Source organism: Oryx dammah, unplaced genomic scaffold, assembly GCF_014754425.2.
Source record: "Oryx dammah isolate SB20612 unplaced genomic scaffold, SCBI_Odam_1.1 HiC_scaffold_20, whole genome shotgun sequence".
Taxonomy (NCBI): Eukaryota; Metazoa; Chordata; class Mammalia; order Artiodactyla; family Bovidae; genus Oryx; species Oryx dammah.
Genome location: NW_024070204.1, coordinates 59104763 through 59124149, shown reverse-complemented (window position 1 = coordinate 59124149; position 19387 = coordinate 59104763). Strand labels below are relative to the sequence as shown.

The following is a 19387-nucleotide window of genomic DNA, read 5'->3' as shown; positions in this document are numbered from 1 at the left end:
AGTGAAAACAATCTGGAGCTAACAGAGTAAAATATTAACATCTGTTAAAGATGGAAGATAGAAATATGGGTATCATTTCATTTCCTTAATTGTCTATATGTTTCAAATATTTGATAATTAAATTAACAACCTAAAAATGTAAATACAATCCACAATGGGCAGACTCCGCATGTAGTAAAGATGACTAAAATACACCAAAGATTATGATAAAATTTCTGTTTTAGTTCCTAGTTAGTGATTTTCACCTGAGAGGACTAGATCTAGACTGACAGGAAGAGAAGTAAAGAGGCAAGTCAGGGTGGGTGAAGTGAGGTGAGGCAGTCAGTTTTTATCATTGTCCTCAGAATGGAATGGTCAGGTTGAGGCTAATGAGTCACTTATCAAACGACTGTTATGTCTTCCAAAATAAACCTCTTTATGTTCAGATTCTAAAATGCTTTAAGATTTGGGTCCAAAGAAGGACCTTACATGTAAATGCCTTCTGTCTAAAGGTCAACTTGTCTAAGAAATCTTTCTTAACTCCTCAGGTCTAGCTAGCTGCCTCCCCTCTGGGTTCATCATGCAACAGCAGCATGACCAGCACACAGGAAGGTGTCAAGAAAGCTCCAATCATGGGATACTGGGGAGCATACTACTCAGCATACTTTGCATAAGCAAAGGGGTTTTAAGAGTAAATCTGCCTTAAATCCTGATTCTTTCCTTTTGCCCTCCAGGATCAGACTGTTAAAGGGCCCCATCACTTATTTAACGAACATAATTAGTGGCGATTCACTGTCCTTTTTCCCTAGAATAGTTTACTTTCCACATGCTCTAGTTTAGGGATTATCAAACCTGGGAAGAGTGTCAGAATTCCTTGGAGAAATATTTTAAATACAAGGGCCTAGTTACAAGGCCCCATACCTGACCCCAGAGAAGGCAATGGCACCCCACTCCAGTCCTCTTGCCTGGAAACTCCCATGGATGGAGGAGCCTGGTGGGCTGCAGTCCATGGGGTCGCTGAGAGTTGGACACAACTCAGTGGCTTCACTTTCACTTTTCACTTTCATGCACTGGAAAAGGAAATGGCAGCCCACTCCAGTGTTCTTGCCTGGAGAATCCCAGGGACGGGGGAGCCTGGTGGGCTGCCGTCTATGGGGTCACACACAGTCTGACACGACTGAAGCGACTTCGCAGCAGCAGCAGCATACCTGACCCACTAGATCAGAATCTGTTCCCCTGGGACCAGGTGTGTGTCCCAGATGAACTGAATCAAGCCCAGTTTTCCCCTCTGAGATGGGCATTCTTTTACAGATTGTTGCTTTACCCTAAAGTTTGGAGTTATTACTCTTCCTGTGTAATTCCAATGTTTCCCTGGAAGCAGTACCAGCGGAACTTTAGTGGGCCTAAAGTTCCATTTGTTTCTAAATCTCTAACTACAGTCTCAGCAAATACTTGATTAGGAAAAGATGATTCTACGTGGCAGGAAAGCATGGAGATAGCAGGATGAGTCCTTTGGTACGGAGAACAGAAAGTGAGGAACATATATAATCTACATCAAGGTCCTCCACAGATTGCTGAATACTGATGAGCAGAGAGGCAGTACATTTATGAGCACAGGCTTTAGGGTCAGAATTATCTGAGTTCAGGTTCTCAGGTATGTGACCTTGGGCAATTAGTCACCCTCTGTTTCCACCTCACAGGGGGACAACTATGGCACCTTACTCCTAGGGTTGTTTCAGGGATTACATAAGTTAAAACCTTTAAAAGTTCTAGAGCAATGTCTAGGACATAGGAAGTGCTGGCTAAGTGTTAGCCACTATTATCATCGTCATTAACATTATTATTTATCCTGCAATCTTTTCCTTGGACTGGAATATAAACAACAAGAAACCATCTTTCTTACAGATACAAAAACCAACTCATTCTGAAATTCCATTCATCCTTTTGCTTTATGGCTTATGACTTCAGTAGTTTTAATAGGTATACAGCCATCCATATCATCAGTGACAAGTCTGACTGAATAAATAAGAAAAACAGAGCAAACATCAAAAGTCTAAAAGGATCTCATCAAGGTTGTAACAGAGTGTTCTTTCAACCATGTTATAAAAGTCACTATTTGCTCGGATTAATGAACTAATCCATCTGCTAAGCTGCTAAGTCACTTCAGTCGTGTCCGACTCTGTGTGACCCCATATGTTAGGACCGAACTGCAGCCAGGACAGGCTCTAAGGGGCAGGCTAGGCCTGAGGTTTAGTCTCTAAGAAAGCTGAGGCACTGGGAACTCCCACAGGCAGTGTAGCTAGACCAGTCAGAAAAATCCCATAGCCCCCCCGCCCGCGCCAGACCCAAGCCAATCCAGATAGAGATGCAAGGTTTAAAAGTCCCGCTCGCGTGTACATTTTAACCAATCAGCTATGCTGTTACAGAAACAAAGAACCGTCTGTATAAAAGTATATGTGATTCAGAGCTCGGGGCTCGTTTCGGATTCCACTGTGCTGGATGAGAGCTGGGCCCTAACTCGAGCTAGCAATAAACCCCTTTATGCTTTTGCATTGCTGTGGACATCTTATTCTCTCAGTTTTGGGGACTCGGACTCTGGGCATAACATTTGGAGGCTCGTCCAGGATCCCTTTAACTGGGAAGAATAACACTCTCCCAGCAGAAGGGGTTTCCTCACTAGGAGGAGAGATCTCTGAACACCGGTGTTAATTCTGGTTAAGTCCAGCGAAAGGCCAAGGCCTGGCATTGTGCTGGGGAGGCAGCTGGCTCTGTGGACGTCCTGCCGGGCGCAAAATCTATCATTATTGGTGAAAAACCCAAGACTGACATCCTGACCACTCGGGGTACTCAGGGGCCAGCTTGCCTGCCAATGGACCAGACCCAGCGGCCGCAACTGGGACCCTTTTGTCCCTGGTCTCCTCCTGACACAGACAACTGGCCAGAGTGCCCCGACCGGTAAGAAACAAGAGACTTTATTGATCTCTCTCCCCTTCCCTCTCTGTCTCCTCTCCTTAACCCTTCCTATCCTTCCCTGTTTTTCTAGTCCCCTGGTCCTGTATGCAGAAATCTGGTCGAAGGGCCCTCAGCCTGAGCTGAGGATTGGAGACTGATCACCTCCTCTTGGCAGAGAACTCAAATTCTGGTTCTGATTTCTGGTAGGGCCGAGTTCCAGTCCCCCTTCTCTGGGGAAAAGTCCCGTAACACCTGGGTGGCAGGAGATGTCTGTAAGGCCACCCCTTTTTCCCCCTCTCCCGCCTCCTCCCCCTTCTTCTTTCAACCTGGCTTCCTTTCCTCCCTTAAAATCTTTGATGTTACGGAAAGGCTTGGTGGGCTACAATCTGCAGGTCGCAAACAGTCTGATACGACTGAGCGACTTCACCTTCACTTTGATGAGGACTGCCGGGTTTATATGTGTGTGTTTTAACTCTGTGATCTGTGTAGTGATTTTTGATGGCCATTTTGCTTTGTCTGGCCACCATGGGTTTAGACCTGCCGCCATTTGTTAGAACTTGATTTTCTTTCCCTGTGCCTTGAGACCAGGGCTCTTAAAAACACTTATCTAGACCATCTCTAACTCCTGACACTGGAAAAAAAAAAAAAAGACTTGAAGCTAGATCTTGCACTGTGTCTGTCTAAATATGTCTTGGTATGTCTCTGTCTCTGGGTAATATTTTTGAGGTTAATTTGTATATGAGATCTATTTATTTGGCTTAAAAAGCTAAGCACTTACAAATCAAGTAATTCTAAATTAAACAATAAATTCCAGGTTTATGTGAACTGGGAAATATTCAGTGTTAAATACCTGATATTAATATTTGTTTGTTGACCTATTTAGTATAGACATGTCTTAGAGTACTTAACGTTAAAAAAATATTTTCATTGTACCTAGGTTTAATATGTTAAATATTATATCTGTTACAAATTTGTTAACAAGAAAATTACCTCAAGTAAAAAAACTTCAAAAAAAATGTAAATGAGATATGAGCTTTTAGATAGACTCTATTAAAAATAATTATGCTTTAGGAATGTCTGTCTGAAATAGTCTGTCCAAATTGGAGTAACTTGAATTGGGTTGTGCTAAACTAAGTAATGGAAGTTCACGGACTAGCTAGCTCATTTCCAAATAGAGTAAAATTTTGAAACATTTATTACTGAACATTAGTTTCCTCTTACAAAGAAGCTAAAGAAATTTGGGACTGTTAATGACTAAAAATAAGCTAGCGCAAAAACTTGAATTTGGCTTTTCTCTCTGTTAAAAGGACACACTTTCTTCAGATGTTGAACTGCATTTGACAATAGATTTAAGTTCATTTGCCTCTTAAATGGTCTGTTCTGTATTTGCCTCTGAAATCCCATATTGTTACTTTGGCTGAGTGAATAGCTATTGTCTCACAGTGACCTATAGTCTCATCTGACTGAGTGCTCGAAACCTTTCTGATATTTGTTGACAAAACTTCCTAAATCATTCTATGAAGCACTTTTGGCTTCTAGCTAACTTTGGGGTGCTTCAGAGGGCCCCTGAAGCATCCCAAAGAGAGATATTAAACTGTGTTTATTTGGTTGGTTAAATTACATAAAAAAGATTATCAAATGAGTAATAAATCTGCTCATATTATAATGTAGGGTAAAATTACTAATACAGATATCCTAAAAATTATATGGAGTTTTTAACATTCTGATATGTCCTGGTATTTTAGTGGAAAACCTGATGACTTCACAAAAGTTAGCAAAAGGACTGAATGAACCAGCGAATATGCTTATAACTTTTATGGTTTCTATCTGAAAAATTATGGGGTTGAATCTTATGTTTTCAGGGAGTAGGGGAAATCTTCCTCTCAAACTAATTATGACAATACTTTGGTAAAATTAAACGTTATAAACAAAATATTATATTTTCTATCTGACTCCTCCAAAAATTGGAAGTTCTTAGGTTTCCAGTAAGTTTATCAAATGAGTTAGGAAGTTTATCTCACGGATACAAAAATCTCAAGAAATTTTTGAGACCTTAAAAAGGTAAAAATTCACCTAGATTTGTTAGGCAAAATCTATGATAAGCCTTTGGTGTGAGTTTCCCAGCCCTGTTTTATTTTAAAAGTTCAGTCTGAGACTCTATAAATGTTTCAGCAAAATAAAAAGCTTATAATCAATTATGGTTATAAAAATCATCAGACCAAAATCAGTGAGAACAGACGTATTTTGCAAACAAACTAGCCTTAATTTGGTTATATTTAATAAAAATAAGGGTAACTTTAAAGAGAAAAAGATATTTTGAAATGCTAAATACCAGTTTGTTAATGGAGGTCTGCATCTAGTAAGACTCATCTCTTAGATAGTTCTTTGCTGTTATGTGATGTTAATGTAAAATTTAATTGAATTCTTAAGGAACACCCTAAGTTTGTTTCTGAAGCTTATCTCAGTAATCTATCTTTGGATAAAGATCAGATGCCTCATGACCTGCAACCAGGACTGGAAAAAGACATAATTTATGGGACTGTCTCCAACATGAATGGAAAGACTTTTTTATCAGGAAAAACTACAGTACACCAGGATGAAAAGACGATGACATCAGAGGGAGACAGCTTCCCCAAGATGCTGGACCTGATTCGTATGATCATTTATGTTTTCTTGACTTCTTAGACCTTTGCATGTAAGTCAAATGCTTTTCTATCATAGGCCTGATCCTATACTAGTTTTAAAAATCAATCCAATTGTTGGGTTTGTGGCCAATTACCTGTGTCTAGTTCTGGGTTACCTTGATAAAGTTCTCTACGACCAGACTCTAACTGGTTGGCCCTGAGAAAATTTATTTAAAAATTATAGTCATATTCAGGTCACTATGATATTACTAGATAGGATCCCCTCACCGGGCCAATTAATAATGCCTGCTCTGACTCTGGCTATAAATTTGAGCTTTTTTCTACTACCCAAGCTCAATCAAAACAAGAAAAGTTTCCACAAAGAAGAGAAAAATCTCCCACAATTATGGGATGGATTTATATAGATAATACCAGGCTACAATAATTTAGGTTTAAAGTCTCCTCTGTTGGAAAAAATAAATAAATAAGTAAATCATACTAAAGATAATCAGTCTAGTAACACACACAAAAAAACTGGGCTATGTGCCTTATAGATGGTGCCAATATATAATTTCCCTAAAAGATAAAGATTCTACAGGACCGACTAAGTCAGATGACCTGAAGATATACTGGGCTACATCTAATGAAAGTTCTTAACCTAAGTCTTACTTGTGACTTTACTAATACTGCTGGCTGTGTTATTTGTATTTTCCCTGTCTTACAAAATTGCTGTTTTTTACACTGTCCAATATGTGTGAGGCCTCTAATAGAACAATATATAGTCCCATATGAGATCGATGATGGTAACAGTGTAACTCTAGATATGGCAAAAAGCAGCAAGAGGGAATATTTTCCTGGACCAAAAAGCTAATAAGACAGGTGGTCCAGAGAATTTTAGATACTGTTTTATGGCCTAGTCCAGTAACAGCACATTGAGTGGCCTGTTTACCTGAAAATGGACACTCTCAGTACCATGGGATAAAATGGTCATGAAGTGCCCCCCTCATAATCATGGTCAAGTTTATGAGCAAAAAGGGGCTCTGCCAACTGAAGACTGACACTCGCCATCTGCACCTACAAAGATTAAATCATGGCCGCTGCAACTGCTGACTTTCAACGCCCCTGAAAGGAGTTCAGGGTAAAAATCAGGAATGAGGCACTCTGTGCTCTCAGAAAAACTGGAAGAACAGGCCTTTCAGATAGTTAGATCTTTTCAGGAAAAGATTTTATGAGTCCCAGTTCTTGCATCTTCTCATACCTAGAGAAACACTGATGTCATTAACGGTAAAATCTGCTTTGGCTATTAAGGAAAAGTTTACAATTAAAAGTCAAAATAGAGGAGCTATGGTTCAGATATCCTGGGAAATAACTAGGTGATGCTATGGGTGTACTTTCAGATTAGACCTTGTATTGCTAAACACTTGAGTTTTCTGAGTTGTGTCAAGCTTGGATGCCACCATTTTAAAACAATGTCTGCTGAAAGCTACTAACCTTACTTTTTATAAAACTAGGCAACTGGCTACATGGCTACAAGTCCCCCTGAAGTGCCAGGTCCAGACTGGGTTTCAGACCTATTCTTCTAAAAAAAAAAAATGAGATTAGGATTTTAATCATACAAGACTCAGATCTAAAACTTAAAACTCAGAAATACTTCTGATTCAGTGTCTATACTCCAAGCTGGGGCAGTCCTATGCCCCATTTTGAAGGAAGTTATCACAGTCATAGTTGCCTAGTTCCCTAAAATTAAACCTGAGCGGGACTCTGTGGGGCTCTGGAGTGCAGATCTGTTCTTCGTTCTCCATTTCTTATCTGTAGGATATAGACTTTGTTCAGCCTCCTTGGCCTTCCCTGAATTCCAAAGCATGGATTCAAACAATGGCTAATCAGGGAAGGGAGGGGATACAAAAACAGAAACAATCAAAGGTTGGTACAGCCTCCAGACAGAGTCCTGGTTCCTACTCAAAGAAATATGCATAACAATGTCTTTGAGCCCCCACCCAGGTGGAAGACTGAACACAAGATTCCTGGAGCACAGCTCTGTTGCCTCACCACCAACCCATCAGAAGGGGTCACAAAGCCTGCAACCCTCACCCCAAATGTTGCCTTCTGTTTCCGGGACCAGAGATGACCATCCTGTTAGGTCTCCTGTTTGGCCCTTGTCTATTTCATCTCTGAGAGGGGCCAACTAAATTGCTGTTACTACAAGGGTAGAAGCTGGTTTCAGATGTGGAAAACCCCAACTTAGATCAGGTAGAGAGAGACTTCTGCTCTATTAGGCAGGCCTACGCCCATGCACAGCAGAAAGAAGTTACAGAAAAAAGAGACCTCCGCCCCAATTCCCAAAAAGTATCTTGAGTATGAAGTCTCTCAGGGGGCTTATGTACTGCGTTAGGGGAAAAACGTTGTTTTTATGTAAATCACTCAGGGGTAGTAAAAAAATCTATGGCCAAAGCAAGAAAAGGGCTAGCCCAATGGAAAAGAGAGCGAGAGGCCCAACAAGGATGGTTTGAGTCCTGGTTCCAACAGTCCCCATGGTTAACAATGCTGATTTCCATCCTGGTGGGCCCTCTCATAGTGCTACTACTGATTCTCACTCTTGGCCCCTGTATCCTAAATAGACTTATCACATTTGTTAAGGAGCGCATCAATACAGTCAGGTACTAGTACTGAGGCAACAGTATCAGGCCCTGCCCCAAAATAAAGAGGAAGATTCCTCTATGTAGCTGAGGACAGGGGGGAATGTTAGGACCAAACTGGAGCCAGGACAGGCTCTAAGGGGCAGGCTAGGCCTGAGGTTTAGTCTCTAAGAAAGCTGAGGCACTGGGAACTCCCACAGGCAGTGTAGCTCGACCAATCAGAAAAATCAGCTTAGCCCCCCACCCACGCCAGACCCGAGCCAATCCAGATAGAGATGCAAGGTTTAAAAGTCCCGCGCGTGCGTACGGTTTAACCAATCAGCTATGCTGTTACAGAAACAAAGAACCGTCTGTATAAAAGTATATGTGATTCAGAGCTCGGGGCTCGTGTCTGATTCCACTGTGCTGGATGAGAGCTGGGCCCTAACTCGAGCTAGCAATAAACCCCTTTATGCTTTTGCATTGCTGTGGACGTCTTATTCTCTCAGTTTTGGGGACTCGGACTCTGGACATAACACATAGACGGCAGCCCACCAGGCTCCCCTGTCCCTGGGATTCTCCAGGCAAGAACACTGGAGTGGGTTGCCATTTCCTTCTCCAATGCATGAAAGTGAAAAGTGAAAGGGAAGTCACTCAGTCGTGTCCGACTCTTCATGACCCCATGGACTGCAGCCTACCAGGCTCCTCCATCCATGGAGTTTTCCAGGCAAGAGTACTGGAGTGGGTTGCCATTGTCTTCTCTGACTAATCCATCTAGTACCTCCAGTACAAAGACTCTTCCTGTGTAATCCAATCCAATGTTCCCCTGGAAGCACCAGTACCACTGTTTCCATTCATGGCCAATCATTTTGCAGATGGACTGAAAAAGGATTCATTTAAAAACATGTAGCAAAAGTATATCTTTGATTCTCAGAGCTTAGAAGTAGAATGACACTATATGCAAGAGAAAAAAAATACAGTTATACTAGAGTCACAAAGGCCACAAGATCTCACTCTCACATGTAATGCTGCTTATATTAAAATTTTTTTTTCTCACCTGCTGCTAAACTCCCTAAGGATAAAATGTCTTATACCATTGCCACTATATCCTTTTGCACAGGAGAGAGGCAGAGACACACCAGGGAAGGTACAAAGCCAGAAAAGATACTGCAAGAGTATTTTAGAGGCAGAAAGTGCCAGATTGCATTGACTGGCCCAAACTTTTCAGCATCAAAATGACTGAAAACTGAAGCAGGGGGAGGAAACTGTGTCACTCAAGGTCACCTAGATGGCTGGGGACAAGTACAGAACTGAGGTTTCAATTGTCTGACTACTCTGGTCTAATACCGTGCTCCATGGTGCTATTTATATAAAAGAAAGAGAAGTAAAATTATATTCTATATCTAGCATTTAATTAAATATAGATATATGTTTTCAAATTTAACGAAAAGCAACAAATGTTGCTTATAAACTCCCTTTTTTAGCTCAATAAAAATGAAAAGAAGAAACACCATTTTAGTGAAGTATTTTTTATACAGTCTATTCTAAAAGTGAAACACATGCATTTGAGCAAAATTAGACGATAGCAGGCCAGAAACAACAATAACAACAATATCAAAATAAGCCTTAGACCCACCATCCAAATGCAGTCACTCTCAATTGGCTGGTAGATATCCTACCAGTTTTATTTCTCTGCCATAATTTTTATATATTTGTAGCTAGATTAAATACATGAAGCTGAATTTTTGTTTTCACTTAGTATAACAAAAGCATTTTTTTCTGTTTTAAAAATGAATGCTCTGAGGAAAAACTGGAAACACCAAAATAAATTTCTTTTCAATATATTTAACAATTAATATTAGTTTAAATTATTAAATAGAATTTAAGTCACTGTTATCACACCACTGGGTATGATCTTTCCTATTATTGTTCAGTACAATTTCCTATCCCCTCCATTTCCCTGCACAGCACCTATTCTGCTCGCATAAATTCCAGGGATGGACTTTGGAGCCTTAGGATGCATCACGTGAGCAGAGGAGAGAAGAGTAGTGCACAAGAGAGGCTGACTCCGTGAACACTTCATCATGCCTTGCTTACCTCCTAGCAGGCCCAGATTCTCCTCACTGAGAACCGACATCATTCTCGTGTTCAGCTAGAGGAGATTCTGAGAGAGTAAGAAGGCAACAGCATGATCCAGGGAAAGGCAGAGAGTTAAAGGCGAGGTCCTGACTGCACATAGATAGTAAATCTCAAAGAGAAAGCCTCCAAGGACTCCAGGACCAAGCTGGTGAAATACAAAGTGGGAAATGGGAGAAAGAATAACTGGGACATAAGAGAGGAAAATTAAGAACCAGAAAAGGAAAAAGAGACTGACACAGAGAGAACATGCTATTCCTTTCTTTCCTATCGGCTCTTCTTCAACCTAGACTGATAGCAACATTACTGCCCAAAGAATGTGGTGAATTTGGAGATAAATTTTCTTCCCCTGATGCTCAGATTGGCTCTCCATGTTAGTTTCCCTTTGATTTATGACTTGACCTCTGTCTAGAGCCCCTCAAATGGTGGAGAACTATGATAACTTACTTCTCTTATTCATTTTCATGCCAGTTAGAACATGAAAGAACATGCCGGTTAGAGATCTTATGGTTGAAATGATGACATATTTAGAGATACATTGGAGAGAAGTTTTGAGGATCCATAACCCTCAGTTTTTACAACGATGTTTTTAACCTTATTCTATAAAACAGGTTTCTACTTAAGGAAAGATTACCCGTCATGTCAACTGATTGGCCATAGTAGGATTTATTCAGTTAGGCTTTGCACTGTTGCCCATGATATCTTTCCTTTGGTAGAGTACACAATTTGTTTAGTTTTCCAGTGGGTGTTTTTGGAAACACCTATTGAGTTTAGAGTTCTATATTTAAAATATCTCTTTATGCAAGAAAAGATACACAAAGATTTTAGTGTGAATGATTTGTGCTTTTAATGTGAATTTAATAGATTTGTAAGAACTATTATAAGTTGATAATTATATAAAATAATAGCCAATATGTTTAGCCTATATATTTCTAATATGACTGCTTCTATATTCGTAAAAAAGCTACCCAAGATACCGTGAGAAGCAGCAGAAAGCTCATTCCGCTTCCTTATTTTACCTGACAGCTGGTTACTCCACAGCTTCAAACAGTATCCCCACCATCCTGAACAAATATGAAAAATATAAATTATTTTAAACTGAAAAAAGTAGGCAGTGGAGAGTTTCCTGGTGACCTAGGAGTTAGAATCAGTGCTTTCACTGCAGAGGCCTGGGTTTGACCACTAGTTGGGGAACCATCCCATATGCTGCACAGCACAGGCAAAATACAAAAATAAATTAATAAATAAACTGGACAAGTTCTCAGTGACTTCTGCAGAATCCCTACACCAGGTCTGGGGCAGGCCTTACACCTTTTCTAAAGCCTTCCAGGTTCATTCATGGTGTAGTCTGAAGCTTGAAGAACAATTAAGACTCTTCCCTCTAGCTTATCTTTAACCATGAGAAACGCTGGGCTGGAAGAAGCACAAGCTGGAATCAAGATTGCCAGGAGAAATATCACTAACCTCAGATATGCAGATGACACCACCCTTATGGCAGAAAATGAAGAGGAGCTAAAAAGCCTCTTGATGAAAGTGAAAGAGGAGAGTGAAAAAGTTGGCTTAAAGCTCAACAGTCAGAAAACAAAGATCATGGCATCTGGTCCCATCACTTCATGGCAAATAGATGGGGAAGCAGTGGAAACAGTGTCAGACTTTATTTTTGGGGGCTCCAAAATCACTGCAGATGGTGACTGCAGCCATGAAATTAAAAGACGCTTACTCCTTGGAAGAAAAGTTATGAGCAACCTAGATAGCATATTCAAAAGCAGAGACATTACTTTGCCAACTAAGGTCCGTCTAGACAAGGCTATGGTTTTTCCAGTGGTCATGTATGGATGTGAGAGTTGGACTGTGAAGAAAGCTGAGCGCTGAAGAATTGATGCTTTTGAACTGTGGTGTTGGAGAAGACTCTTGAGAGTCCCTTGGACTGCAAGGAGATCCAACCAGTCCATTCTGAAGGAGATCAGCCCTGGGATTTCTTTGGAAGGAATGATGCTCAAGCTGAAACTCCAGTACTTTGGCCACCTCATGCAAAGAGTTGACTCATTGGAAAAGACTTTGATGCTGGGAGAGATTGGGGGCAGGAGAAGAAGGGGACGACAGGGGATGAGATGGCTGGATGGCATCACTGACTCGATGGATGTGAGTCTGACTGAACTCTGGGAGTTGATGATGGACAGGGAGGCCTGGCGTGTTACAATTTATGGGATCACAGAGAGTCAGACACGACTGAGCGACTGAACTGAACTGAACTGATCTCATATACAGGGACTTCCCTGGTGGCTCAATGGGTAAATAATCCTCCTGCAATGTGGGAGACCTGGGTTTGATTCCTGGGTTGGGAAGATCCCCTGGAGAAGGGAAAGGCTACCCACTCCAGTATTCTGGCCTGGAGAATTCCATGGACAGAGGAATCTGGCAGGCTACAGTCCATGAGATCACAGAGTTAGAAACGACTGAGCAACTTTCACTTTCATCCCTTATACATGAACCTATGATAATATTATACTGATACATACACAGTTAAGTATCCATGGTCCATCTTTGCAAGGCTGCCACCACAACCCAGTGTGCATATGTGTGTGTAAATCGATATATTTTCCAGTCAGAAAATAATTACAGTTGTATTCTCATCTATCTTTGAAAGACTTCTTTGAAAATTAACAAAAATAATAAAATCTAGTTGAGTGATCAATCACAGCCAAATACGTCAGGCTACAGACTTCATGACTTGGATGATTTTGAAGCACTAGAGTGTATTGATGTATTTCCACCTATATAAAATGGGGAAAGCACATTTTTTAAAAAGCCAAATATAGTGCTTGAAAAGAAAAAGAATAGGAATATAGTATTTTTTGAAAATAAGGCAAGTAAACCAATGTTAAAAAATAAAGAATCTCCCTTTAGCCTTGCTTGCCTCTTGTTTTACTTTAGATTTATAGTGTTTTCTCATTTCTGAGGAATCATCCCATTATTGACTCTTTTCTTCAATTCTTACTTTTCTAATAGAAACATTAAACAGCCTGCCATACTCCCATTTTCCTATATGGAAAGGGCTTTAATAGCAGATCAGACATAGAAAAGTGTGTGTCTACTGAATGCTCACTCCAAATCTTCTTTCCAAAGTTGAATGAAAGAAAGAAAAGGTCCATTGAATCAGGGCCAGAATGCCACAAAAGCATATTTTATATTAAAGTGAGCTTGGCCAAGAATCTGCTTTATCAAAGTTCCCAGCAGACGCCAGCACATGAGCTAATCACTGAACTAGCAGCATAGCTGGTTCCTGGCCCCAAGACAGCACCAGCAAAACCTGCCCATGTGCCTGAGATTCCATTAAAAACAACATTCCCCCAGGTTAAGACACTGCCTATTCCTAGATAACCTCTTTTTAAATTAATCTTCTTTTAAATTAAATTCCTGGCGGCTGCCAGACCATGCTGAGCGGAGTGTGCGCCCGGCTCGCGTCAGCGCTGCGAGGGGCACGCGCGCCGCCGTCCGCGGTTGCCCTGAGGTGTCTGCACGCGTCCAGCTCGCGGCCATCCGCAGACAAGAGTGAGAGACGAGAAACCGCCCCGCGCCTTCGACCAGGCCTTGCTGGAGTTCCTGGTGTGTCTGCTCTCCAAGAAGCCGCTCAGATATGAAGCATCGACAAATGAATTGATTAATGAAGAGTTAGGAATAGCCTATCCAATTATTGATGGGATTCCTAATATGATACCACAGGCAGCTAGGATGACACATCAAAATAAGAAGCAAGAAGAAGTGGAGCAGCATTAGATCATACTTAAAAACACCACACACAGCTAAATATTCTAAATACCACCTACCTTTTAAAAAGTCAGAGTGGCGGGTGATAAGTGGAGGAGAAGGATGTTTCTGTCTCTTCCGACGCTGACTGTCCTGATTCCACTGGTGTCTTTGGCAGGACTGTTTTACTCAGCCTCTGTGGAAGACGACTTCCCTCAGGGCTGCACTAGCACCACCAGTCTGTGCTTTTACAGTCTGCTCTTGCCGATCACCGTACCTGTTTATGTGTTCTTCCACCTTTGGACTTGGATGGGTATTAAACTCTTCAGGCATAATTAACGCAGCCAGAGCCAAGATCGTATATCCTAAAGATATGCTTGATGCCTGTCTCTGAAGGCTCGTCTACATGGGAATACTGGGAAACCTGCTTAATTTGCAGGAAAGATGCTTTGCCTAGCTTTCTGTCAGGGGTCTAAGGTCTACGAGAGGCTTAAGCTGCAGAGGCATCTTTATTGTATTTTGGTTCTGCCCTTGTTTTTTGAAGGTTCTCATTTCTACCTGGGGTATCAGAAGGAACATTTCAACAAAGTGTCTTGCTGGAAATTAACAGCCCCAACCATCACTTGATGGCTTATCCCATTCATAATTAAAAGTTACTATTTTGAAATTTTATGTTTATTTTAGATTCAAAGGCTTTGGTAATGTCACATGTTAACGATGACTAAAATAATTCCGAAGGAGCTATGTTGGAGTAGTTGTAGAGAAATGCATTTGAACTAATGTGATATAAAAGTATAATAAAATGGAAATTTCATGGAAAAAATAAAAAAAATAAATTAAATTCCTAATGTTAGGAAGGATAATATACAGCATATTATTTATCTGCAAGGCCATTTTGTAAATACTGGCCTGGCTCTTTTCTATCAAAACTAGAAAAGCTTCCTGTGGTATATACGTGTTTCCACCTTTTAGCAATTGTGTGAGTATTCATAAATTATCTTTCTGAGCACTGTTGACTTCTTCCATATAAATAAAAGATATCATTACCTTCCCAGATTATTGTGTAGTGTCATTCATTCATTTCAAAACACTTACTGAGACCTTTGTGTCAGGTACTCTTCCAGGGACTGGGGACACGGCAGTCTACAAAGCAGGTAATATCCATGCCATCTTGGTGCAGACAATGGTTTGTGTGGGTATGGTACTGGGGCAGATGATTAGCAGACAATTAACAGACAGACAGACAGGTAGCTGACTGGTGGTAAGTGCTATAGAGCATTCCATTTTTAGATAAGGTAATTAGCAATGGCCCTGGCTGGTAATGCAGATAATTGATGCAAAAGTTTTCTTGCAGAAGTCATAGTAGGTTCCGAGGATCTGTGCAGACACCAGGGTGGCTGGTGCAAGCCAGTGAGGTCATCAGTGGTGGGGGATGAGGCCAGAGAACCATCAGGGCTGAGCATCATAGAGGGGCATTGCAAGTTAGGGCAAGCAAGGGCTTTGGGTTTTACTCTGCATAAGACAGAAACCTCTGGAAATTCTAAGCAGAGAGAGCACATGGTCTGACTTCTGTAGCAAAAGAATCTCTCTGGTTCCCATGTTACGGTTAAACTGGGAAGGTAAGTGTAGAAGCTGGAATCAAGATTACCAGGAGATGTATCAACAATCTCAGATATGCGCATGACACCCCTCTAATGGTAGAAAGTGAAGAGGAGCTAAAGAGCCTCTTAATGAGGGTGAAAGAGGAGAAGAAAAAAGCTGGCTGAAAACTCAACATTCAAAAAACTAAGATCATGGCATCCGGCCCCATCACTTCATGGCAAATAGATGGAGAAAAAGTGGAAACAGTGACAGATTTTATTTTCTTGGGCTCCAAAATCACTGCAGACTGTGGTTGCAGCCATGAAATTAAAAGACACTTGCTCCTTGGAAGGAAAGCTATGACAAACCTAGACAGCATATTAAAAAACAGACATCTCTTTGCCAGCAAAGGTCTGTATAGTCAAAGCTAGGTTTTTCCAATAATCACCTAATGAATGTGAGAGTTGGACCGTAAGAAGGCTGGGCATCAAAGAATTGATCTTTTCAAACTATGGTGCTGGAGAAAACTCTTGAGAGTCCCTTCAATTCTAAAGGAGATCAGACCAGTCAATTCTAAAGGAGATCAGACCAGTCAATTTTAAAGGAGATCAACCCTGAATGTTCACTGGAAGGACTGATGGTGAAGCTCCAATAATTTGGCCACCTGATGCAAAGAGCCAACTCACTGGAAAAGATCCTGATGCTGGGAAAGATTGAGGGCAAAAGGAGAAGGGGGTGACAGAGGATAGCAGATGGTTGGATGGCATCATTGATACAACAGACATGAATTTAAGCTAACTCCAGGAGATTGTGAAGGACAGGGAAGCCTGACGTGCAGCAGTTCATGGAGTGGCAAAGAGTCAGACGTGACTTAGCGACGAAACAACAACTGTAGACGCAGAGTCCATTTAGAAGACCATCCATGAGGGGTGATGGTGATTTGGTCCAGGGTGTGGCAGGGAGAAGGGGAACAGAGGCTGGATTCTGAAGACACTTCCAAGGTTGACAGGATAGCACTTGCTGATTGATTGGAGGAAACAGAGAACAAAATCTAATATTGGCACATAGTAGATGCTGTCTATATATTACACAGTTTCCTCTCACGCCTTTCTTCCTGATAGATATCTGAGACGAAGTATTGGGGAAAGGAGGGATTTGGAGAGGTGGGAGAAATGAAGACTGAATGGGAGAGGACAGAGAATGGGTTTGGGCTGGAGAGCAGCCTGATTGGTGCCTCTTTCAAGTATGAGTATTTGAAAGCTATTTAGGAGGAGTCCCCTCCCTCCCATACCCCTCCCATCACTGCTTCCCTGAAGCGTGAAGAAGATACAGGAGAGGGAGTCCTGCTAGAAGTGTATACGGTTTGCAAGACACACTTTACTAACTACTTTACTTCTGATTTAAGATTAGTCTTGATAACCCTGCAAGAGGAGGGAATACTTTTTATTAATGTTAATAAGGTCTTAAGTCTCATCAATACTGAACTCTCTCCTTCCCCCGAAATGCCCATTGACACACCCATTGCACCAGATAAAACCTGGAAATTGGATGCAACTTAAGGGAAAATGGAGGAGCAAGAAGACCAGAATTGATGGGAATTTATCTTTTCTCCTCAAAGAAATGAGGACTCAAATGATCAAAATAATATCATTAGAAAAAATAAACTATTTCATCCTCAACTCAATTTTGTGGAATGAGGTGCTACCCATTATAATAACAATAGTATTGTGCTCAGTCATGTTTGACTCTTTATGACACTTTGGACTGTACCCCACCAGGCTCCTTTGTCCATGGGATTTTCCAGGCAAGAATACTGGAGTGGGTTGCCTCCAAGTTTCCTCCTCCAGGGGATTTTCCTGACCCAGCAATCAAACTCGCATCTCCTATGTCTCCTGCATTGAAGTTAGATTCTTTACCTGCTGAATCATCAGAGACCTTATGTTAACACCTACTTTAGTAGTTTACTATTCATCTATTTTTTTCCTACAAAAACAGACTCAAATTGCAAATATTTCATATGAACTTATTTAAGCTTGATTATATTTCAAAACTCTAATTCCAGATGGGTAAAATACCTTAATATGTCAAGGTATGACAATCACACTGAAGTCAGCTATCTAGAGCCTTGGAAATGGTAGGCATCACTGGCAGGGAGTCCTTTTCCCAGATCCATTCCGTAGTAGGAATTGGGAAGCCCCAGGCATACCAGATGTCCAGGTATAGTGGCAAACCAGGAAAACTGGAAAATCTATAGGATCCTGATGATGTTTCTTTCCTTGATAACCGATAGCAAAGAAAAGGAGTCTTTTCCTTTCCTTCTGGTTTCTGACAACTTTGCTATGTTGTATTGATAATGAGCCTCAGGCAGAATTCTGGATTCCTACTGTAGTTTCTCCCTGGGCACACATTATGGAAAGGAACCATGATGGTCCTGAAATATTCATTTTCCCCTCACTGCTCTGGGAGTTTTCTCACTCTCATAATTTAAGACAAGATTTCATTTCATTTCCTCCTCAACACTGGCCACGGCCACTCTATGCTCTTACTATACTTCAAAATGTATTTCCAACAGCCAGAAATCACTTAAGATGAGAATGAGAGTCTTTGAAAAGCAGAGGGCTTTAGAAGCCAAAAGCTTCAGAAGAGGAAAGTGAAGCCAAGGGAGGCTGAGTAATGTCTCTCATCTACAAAAAGAGAAAAGAAGAAAATGCTGGCATGTGACATTCAAGTTTTCTTTAACTTTACAAAATGTCCAGGTTATACACTATAAGATTCTATTTTTATAGCATCTTTAAAAGGATAAATTTTACAAATGAAGGGCATATTTGTGGTTGCAGAGATTAGTGCAGGGGGCAAAAAATGGTACTTGTGATTATAAAAGGGCAACATGAGGGATCCTTGTGGTGTTGGCTGAAACTGTTCAGTATCTTGACTGAGGTGGAGAATATACCAACTTACAGGTGACAAAATTGTATAGAACTTAAAACACACAAACATGCAAGATACAAGTAAAACGAGAAAAACTATTTTCTGGATATTCTTATGCTGCTGCTGCTAAGTCGCTTCAGTCGTGTCCGACTCTGTGCGACCCCACAGACGGCAGCCCACCAGGCTCTCCCATCTCTGGGATTCTCCAGGCAAGAGTACTGGAGTGGGGTGCCATTGCCTTCATATACACCAACACAAATGCATAAAAAAGACTGAAGGAGCATGCAAAACTGATAACGCTTATTTCTGAGAATGGGATATACTGGAGAACTTAATTATTTGAGGCTTTTAAAATGAAAATGCATAGGAGGATTACTCGATTTAGTTAAAACTATTATTTACTTCTACAAAATCCTACATAAAGAACCAGACCAAAGAAAAATAACAATGAACAAAAATACATCCATTAGATGAAAGTTTATTAATCTTTTTATATACTATTTAATGTTTTATGAATTAAATTCTCCCATTCCCATCCATTTTAGTTCACTGACTCCTAAGATGTCAGTGTTCATTCTTGTTAACTCCTGCTTGACCATGTCCAACTTTCCTTGATTCATGGACCTAACATTCCAGGTTACTATGTAATATTGTTCTTTATAGCATTGGACTTTACTTTCACCACCAGATCCATCCACCACTGAGCATCATTTCTGCTTTGGCCAGTCACTTCATTCTTCCTGGAGCTATTAGTAATTGCCCTCCACTCTTCCCCAGTAGCATTATTGACACCTTCCAACCTGGGGGACACACCTTCCAGTGTCA

General features: G+C 40.9%; 1 protein-coding gene and 1 pseudogene across 1 annotated transcript; both read left to right on the top strand.

The window, feature by feature from the left end:
* The first annotated feature begins 13732 nt into the window (after positions 1 to 13732).
* Positions 13733 to 14871, top strand: LOC120879601 (annotated as a pseudogene).
* LOC120879602 (phosphatidylinositol N-acetylglucosaminyltransferase subunit Y) lies at positions 14093 to 14876 on the top strand. The gene has a single exon (XM_040262644.1). The coding sequence runs from the start codon at positions 14177 to 14179 to the stop codon at positions 14390 to 14392; it is 216 nt and encodes a 71-aa protein (XP_040118578.1). The 5' UTR covers positions 14093 to 14176; the 3' UTR covers positions 14393 to 14876.
* Positions 14877 to 19387: the final 4511 nt, after the last annotated feature.